Source organism: Diutina rugosa, assembly GCF_008704595.1.
Source record: "Diutina rugosa strain CBS 613 chromosome Unknown scaffold27_size161568, whole genome shotgun sequence".
Taxonomy (NCBI): Eukaryota; Fungi; Ascomycota; class Pichiomycetes; order Serinales; family Debaryomycetaceae; genus Diutina; species Diutina rugosa.
Window position 1 is genome coordinate 154080 of NW_022995166.1, and position 7433 is coordinate 161512.

Consider the following 7433-nt stretch of genomic DNA (forward strand, 5'->3'; position numbering starts at 1 on the left):
ATAATGGTCATTTAATAAACAAATACGAAACACATTTGAGGGGGTGTGTAGCCGTCATCGTGGTTACTGAAATTTGCAAGGACATTTTTCAGGATGGCGCGACTAGGTACTAGTGAGCATCGCGATGTTCCTTAAAGATTATAGCCATTAATCAGTGGTGGGTAAATGTGCTTTCATTTGAGGTTGGAAGAGTTAATCTCCAATTTGGGTCTCATATAGTGTTATATTGATTGACCTACAATATGGGAAAGCCATTGATTGACTTCACATACAGAGAAAGCTAGTAAGCCGAAAGAGAACCCATGGAGTATATAACACACCAACTTATTGGAATGGGTTGCTTTTTGGAGTATGTTGACCCTACGTGTGAAATATCTCAGATTCCTTTGAAATAACGAAAATGTATCAGTAAGAGTGAGCCTCTATTTTCCAGATGAATACTATCAAGTCCTTGAACATTTCTGAAGCAAAAGGGGTTCTCTGAAAGTTAACCTAAGAAATCGACAAGTCAAAAAAATTACTAAATCAAATTGCTGACTCTCTAGTGAAGTACAGCCGAGTTCATCCCAAAATGTACTTTCCAGGTAAATCTGTCTTTTTGCACCCAATTAAAATAAGTACCTAATCATTCGTTCATTGTTAAATCAATAAACCGAAGAAGCAATTTCCCATTATACATCGGGTTCATTACAGTGGGTTAGGGCACTACCTCCACGTCCTCGTAAATCCTCCTCAATACGTCTCAAACACTCGATACCACAAAATTCTACTCGAAAGAATGTGCTATTGTGCGTGGTATTGTCGCTATGTAGTCTCTCATGATGTAATCGCTCGTAATTGGTCTCATAATTGGGTGGGGCTTCGGGGGTCAGGTGACGTCCTCCATGTCGTCGTCGTCGTCTTCAGGCTTGACGGCGGTGTCGTCGAGCGACGCCGCCTTCTCGGCGTCGCGCAAGCGGCGGTACTCGGGCTTCAAGTTGTACTTGGAGGTGTAGGGCCCCTTTTTGATCAAGTTGGCGATCAGCTCCAACAGCTCCTTCAAGTACAGCTCGGGCTGCTTGGTGCGCTCCTTCAACCCCTTCATCAGCCAGTACTCGTACTCCTCGAACAACTTGAACAACAAGTTCAACAAGTCTTGCTTGGGCATGCGGATGGCGCGCCCTTCGCTCTTCAGGCGCAGCGTCGTCTTGAGGAACACCAGGTTGTGGCTGTTTTTGAGCGACACCCCCGGGATCTCGTTCATCAACGTCACCTTGCGCCGCTCGGGCACCTTGTGGATGCCGGCACGCCGCGACATCATCGCCTGGTACGCCGGGTCGCGGCTGTTGGGCGTCACCTGGCAGTCGTGGCAGATGCGCCCCACCAACGCCGTCTTCTTCGGGATCGTCTTGACGTAGGGGATGTACGTCTTCTTCTCCTCGCCGTCCCCCGTCTTCAGCACCCGGTAGTACTTGGAGTAGGTCACCTCGGGCTCGTCCTTGAGCTCAGGCTGGTTGGGCACCTCGGCAAGCTCGGTGTACTCCTGCTTGAACTTCTTGAGGTTCAGCTCGCTGAACACGTAGGCGTTGCGCACGGCGGTGTTGGTGATGTTGATGTTGTACTCGGTGGGGATGTCGCTGACGTCGGCGGCGGCGGGGTCGAGGACGAGCTTCACCTGCTGCTTGCCGTCGTTCTTGATCTTGATCGTCCCCAACCGCTGGCCGCTGAGCCGCTGGGTGTCGGCCCACTTCTCGGCGAGGTACTTGGGGAGCTTCACCAACCACACCTTCTTGTTCCCCTGGGTGAGGTTCATGTCGAGCAGCTCGTCCTCCTCGAGGTAGTCCTCGGGGTCGCTCAAAAGGCCCTGCTCCCCCTGGTCGGCGAACCGGGGCCCGGTCTCCTCGTGCTTGACCGTCACTGGGGGCGTGCTCATGCTCAGGTGAAGAAGACGGCGGGAGAGCGCTAGAAGGGCGCTTTTCGCGACCCACAGTGCGAGGGACTGAGAGACGAGCCACGGGACTCGTACCACGCTAGAAACCGCTACAGGCGTCCAACGGACTAGAACTCAAGCTTAGCGGGTTTGCCAGCGTCAATTGAGTCGATTGATCGGGTCGCATCTCAGGCGACATGCCTTGCTCCCCACGTAGTTGGTAGTAAGCAGTCACCGTGATCGGGTGCGACTGGCACGTTAATGCGCCATGGTGGCGACGCTAAACCCGCCGTACTACCTCCTGGGCAAGGAGTGTGGCTACTGCAAATGTGACAAGCCCGACTGGCACGCGGTGGCCCTGTTCCAACTGCTGGATCGCCGCTGCCACTCGACGACGCTCGGCACCACCGTCCACGCCATGTCCCCCCACGACTACGACCACTTCATCAACCACGGGTGGCGGCGCCTGGGGACGTTTCTTTACAAACCCAACTTGTTGGACAACTGCTGCCGCCTATACACTATTCGAACCCGGTTGGCGGACTACCGCCCCACCAAGCACCACCGCAAAGTGGTCAACCGGTTTATCCGCGAGATCTCGGGGGCTGACGCCAAACCGGCAAAGGGACCGTTTGACGTATACCGCCTTCTCGAGGCGGAAAAGACGCTGACCCGGTTCAGAGTGGAGTACGAGCCGCTGGCGTTCACTAAGGAAAAGTATCAGTTGTACCGCAAGTATCAGGTCAGCGTCCACAACGACGACCCCGCCGACGTCGACGAAAAACAGTTTGAGCGGTTTCTCTGTCGCCACCCGTTTGCGTCCGTGCCTGACGTCAACGAAGTGCAAGGGTGGCCGCAAAGATGGTCTCGTCAAGTTCCCAAAAACACCACCGCCTACCGCGGCCCCATCCACGAGTGCTGGTACCTCGACGAACGCTTGATTGCCGTCTCGGTGCTTGACGTGCTCCCGCTGGGCCTCTCCTCGATCTACTTCATCTGGGACCCCGACTACGCCCACCTCAGTCTCGGGACGCTCTCGGGCGTGCGGGACATCCTCATGACCCACGCCTGGGGGTTTGACTACTACTACTTGGGGTACTACATCCAGGACTGCGTCAAGATGAAGTATAAGGGCGACTTTGGCGGAGAGCTCTTGGACGTGGCCAACAATGTCTACGTCGCCAAGACCAGGGTCGACGAGTTTATTGACCACGGGCGTTTATTCGTATTGGGAGAGACCGGACAAACTACCGAGCCGCAATGGCGTGAGGGTTTCCCCATACCGTTCGCCGAGTCGTCGCTTAGCGAGAAAACCGACGGCGAGGCAATCAACGTTGCCGACGCCGTTTACGGCACTGCTTCAGACACCACCAGTGTGGCGCAATCACACTTTGACTATATCCGTCGCCACTACGGCATCAAGCTGGTGGCGTTGATGGACCACCCGCAAATCAAGCCGCTTCCAGTGGTGATGCCGGGCGTCGTCCCCATGGCCCAGATGCGAGCGTGGCTTGAAAAAGACGATCTAAGTGACTCGACAGTGATTAAGGTGAACATCCAGGGCCACACCACCGAGATTGAGTATGGTGATCTTACCGCGGCGTTTCGAGGGATTGTCTTTGATATGGTCCGCGTGTTTGGTCTCGAGCCGTTCCAAAAGGGGGACATCATCATTGACATATAGCTCTAATCGCTAAGTATATACCATCGATTTACGATATATCAGTCCACCATTATTCCCCCTCACCCCCCAAATCATTGGAAGCCCTCAGCCATCGGCAATTCCTTGTAAACAATAAACAAGGGACTTAATTAATAAGGCTGACTTTGTCACTGCCTTCTAGGCACAAACACATATACGTGCCAGTAGTATTTGCAATGCTGAATTAGGCATATTTAGTCGTTGTTTAGCTAATCTCTTATTAATGCTACCATAAATAATAGTCAAGCTACACAAATGGCAGTTTGACGAAGGCTAAACAACGGTGCTGCAAGTTTTCATCCGATGCTGGTCAATAGGCTCCGTACCCGTCGAAGTCACTAAAAATAGGTCGTGCGGTGGTGGCGGGGGTCTAGAATGTGTCCATGCACCGTGCTGCGGTAACTTGACCATCGAAGATTCTACCTGGTGTGTTTACGTCATCGCGCACCCCGCGCTTGCGATTACTTATCGCGGTTCGCAGTAGTGTGATTCACCCGTAAGCAGCACCGGCTCGCATGATCAATAGCTGCGTCGACGTCAACAACCCGCGGCCACGTCATTGGCAGAGCAGTACCACCCCCACGATGACTCACCGCTCAGTAGTGGCGCCATGTAATCCATAGCACCACCGCCTGCGGGAGCGGGCTATGCCAAAGCAACACGCACAGGTGGTGTGGCCACCTATGGTCGCATAGAGGCATATCGAAGAAGATAACAGGCAACATTTGCGTTGCTCCGATAAACCCAATCCCGTAAATCACCACCAGCCGTTGTCTGGCACTGGACGTTAGCCTAGCCTCGTAAAACCCATCCCCATTACAAGCAGCCTACGCCCGCTCCCCTCGCTAGCGGGCAGCGACTGTCATCGGGTTTACCCCACACAAACTGGGGGGAACATGCATGGGCGAGCGACATGCACGTGACCCCGACCGCCCCTGCCCCTAAATGAATGATCACCAACGAGGGCTATATAAGGGCTGAAATATTCGCCCGGTGAAATTCCAACCCACACATTTCTTTTTAACACCCAATCGAATCAGCTATGACCAGAACCAACAAGTGGACCGTCCACGAAAAGGCCTCCGAACCCAAGTGGTTCACCAAGTCCGGCCACGGCGACACCGACCCCACCAAGATCAAGAAGGACGGCGCCGGCAACTTCAACTGGGGCCGCCCCGGCGACGAGTTGGACGACGCCGACTACGCCAAGGTCAACCGCATCGGCCGCAGAAACTCCAATCACGAGTCCAACATGGAGCGGATGAACGCCCTTGAAGATGCCTGCGAACGCGAGATTGCCCTTTAGGCTGGGGGGACGAGGTCCTCGTACGACGACACGACGAATACGGCGATATGATATACACATTGTGCATAGGTAAATAACATGCTAACGAATGAGATCAATTGAAAATTTGGAAATTGAGCGTAGAGTTATCGCTGGCAATCGAGTCTGAATCGACAAGGAGCTATCGGGAGAAATTTGGCCATAAGGTTCGGGAAGTTGTCGGTGAATAATGCGATGAAAACACGTCGTCGTATAGTTACGAGCTAGTGGCTCCGCTGTTGCCACCGCGCCTACCATTAGTCTCTGAAATAAAAATATCAACGATTGGTGATTCATTCAGCGAGCAAAGTCGTCAAGAATCAACCATCTCCATTAGTCCCGCCTCGATTTGGCTACCTCACACACAGCCCCTTGCCAGCGACTCGTTTCGGCTTATTTCCCCAAACGCGCACCCCTCTTTCAATTAGACTTTACCTGCAAAGCAACCATGTCACTAGCAAAAGAATGTGGGAAATTAATCGGAAACGGCAAAAATCAGCGTTTGCTCGGCACCACCGTCTACCGTCAAAGGGTCGAGACTGTTGCCGGGGATGCCGATGGTTGGCGATCCGCAACCGCGAGACGCTAAATGCCCCCGTCAGCCTTAGCCATTGAGAGTGCGAATGGCTGATTAGGTTAATAATAAACAAACACTTAATCTTAAACGCGGTATACCAAGATTTCACCAGCACCCCTCCTAGAGGATACCTAACCATGCATAGAGCATGATCCCGAGACAATCGACGTAAGGACCCTGATGTTGCCGTCGAGTACCCTACCAATAGGGGCTCATTTTTGCAAATTGTCGTCTGGGAGCCAATGGCTTCGTCTCGAGCTTCAGTCAGTGTAATCCCGTTTCCTGTGAATGGCCATGCATGTCATTACCCACCACTGAACCCTAATCTCGGCGTCTGTAGCTAATTTCTGATTTAGGTCTAATTTAGACGAGCGGAATGTTGACTAAGTGCATAAATCTAAATAGATGAAGTCATATCATTGATCTCTGTGGCGGTAAATGACCTCATAGACAGCACACCCTAAGCTTGTTGAGTTGCGGCCGCCAAACTGTATTTATATTGGCGAGGTTAGCCTGCGTTAGCGACGTCGACTGCCCCTCGTGCCCCGCCACTTACTTCAGATGAACCTCCTCCGCAAATTGAAAGAAAGACGCCCCCTGGTATCGCTGCTTTTCCTGGGATCGTCCACCGACACCTACCCCCACGACGTGATGGACATATACTTGATGTCGCCCGCCTCGACCTACGACGACGGCTTCAACGACGAGTCGTCGATCTTCTCCACGCGGTCGCCGGTAAAAGACGCGAAGCTCAACCGCAAACGGAGCCTACTCTCCTTGTTTATACTTTGAAGCTTGTAATTGGAGGCAAACTGTCCGGTGGCCTCCGTTGTACTATTTTGTGTTATACCATTGTACTAATATTACCAAACCTGTCTCTGCTTAGGTAGCTGGTCTACCGTGGAGGCACAGCAATTAATATCTAGAGAATCAAATCCCGTCCTGGAAAATCAGCAGTGATGGGGGTTTATACGTCGAAATATAAAAACACTCTCACAAAAGCCCAATCGAGCCAAGGGGGCCCCACGATTGTGCCAAGGCGAGTGCGCAAACTTCCGCTGTAGGGGCGTGCCCACTTGGGCCAAGCGTCGCACCGATTCGCACTAAATACGTACGAATTAGGAACGGGCGAAAATACCGTCGCTGAGACGAAAACGCGGTGTCGGCGATACCCACCACCGCTAGTGATAACCCTGCCTAGCACCATCATCATGGTATCCCGTATTGTAGTCTTTTTCATCGTTTTAACCCCTACAGCAACACTTTATCGCAGGCACGTTGCCTTTAGCTAAGTTTAGACCCCGTAGTTTTGCGGTAGATTTCGTTTTGGTGATTTTACGTCCCAAGCGGTACAAGGCGCATAAGCGGGCTGCACCTGGGCACACGGTGTGCCTCAGCGATGACCACGGGCGAAGGCCCCAAAGCCATCGCCAGAAAAATTAATTAGAGTAGTGGTGGTCAAATGTAGTGTATTGGCTACCCTAGGCACCAGTTTTGGTACCGCTACCACCATTGGTTCACCCGCTACCGCCCCCTTAGCTGAAATCGCGATTTGGTGATCGGTTGCGATGTCCGAAAACGTAACCAGCGATTGCCCTTTTGGCTCCGCTCCCCCTCTACAGGTACGCGAAAGCATGATAAAATACGCCCGATTGTTTTACGGCCATATGCCATAAGCCACCACTATAAATACAAATTCTCCGCCAGCCCTATCGGCCCCAAGTGAACCATCAGGATGCAGTTGTCTAAGGTTGTTCTTGCGGTCGCCGCCACCGCCGGTCTCGTTGCCGGTGAAGCCCACGCTTTTGCTGACGCCCAGGCCGTTGCCGACGCCGACGCCGAAGGTACCATCGGTATCATCTACTGTATCCTCTTCCCTTGGAAGTGTAACAACGGCGGCGGCGGCCTGCAGACCACCTCC

General features: G+C 52.8%; 3 protein-coding genes across 3 annotated transcripts; 2 read left to right on the forward strand and 1 right to left on the reverse strand. All coding sequences in view use genetic code 12, as the record gives it.

Annotated features, from left to right (window-relative positions):
• Positions 1-868: 868 nt before the first annotated feature.
• On the reverse strand, positions 869-1912 carry DIURU_003983 (transcription factor IIF subunit; the record flags this gene model as incomplete). Its single annotated transcript, XM_034156805.1, has 1 exon — positions 869-1912. One exon carries the CDS (start codon positions 1910-1912, stop codon positions 869-871), a length of 1044 nt encoding a protein of 347 aa, XP_034011306.1.
• A 265-nt stretch (positions 1913-2177) lies between these two features.
• DIURU_003984 (arginyltransferase) lies at positions 2178-3593 on the forward strand (the record flags this gene model as incomplete). Its single annotated transcript, XM_034156806.1, has 1 exon — positions 2178-3593. One exon carries the CDS (start codon positions 2178-2180, stop codon positions 3591-3593), a length of 1416 nt encoding a protein of 471 aa, XP_034011307.1.
• A 1060-nt stretch (positions 3594-4653) lies between these two features.
• STF2 (Stf2p) lies at positions 4654-4917 on the forward strand (the record flags this gene model as incomplete). The annotated part of the gene is made up of 1 exon (XM_034156807.1): positions 4654-4917. One exon carries the CDS (start codon positions 4654-4656, stop codon positions 4915-4917), a length of 264 nt encoding a protein of 87 aa, XP_034011308.1.
• Positions 4918-7433: the final 2516 nt, after the last annotated feature.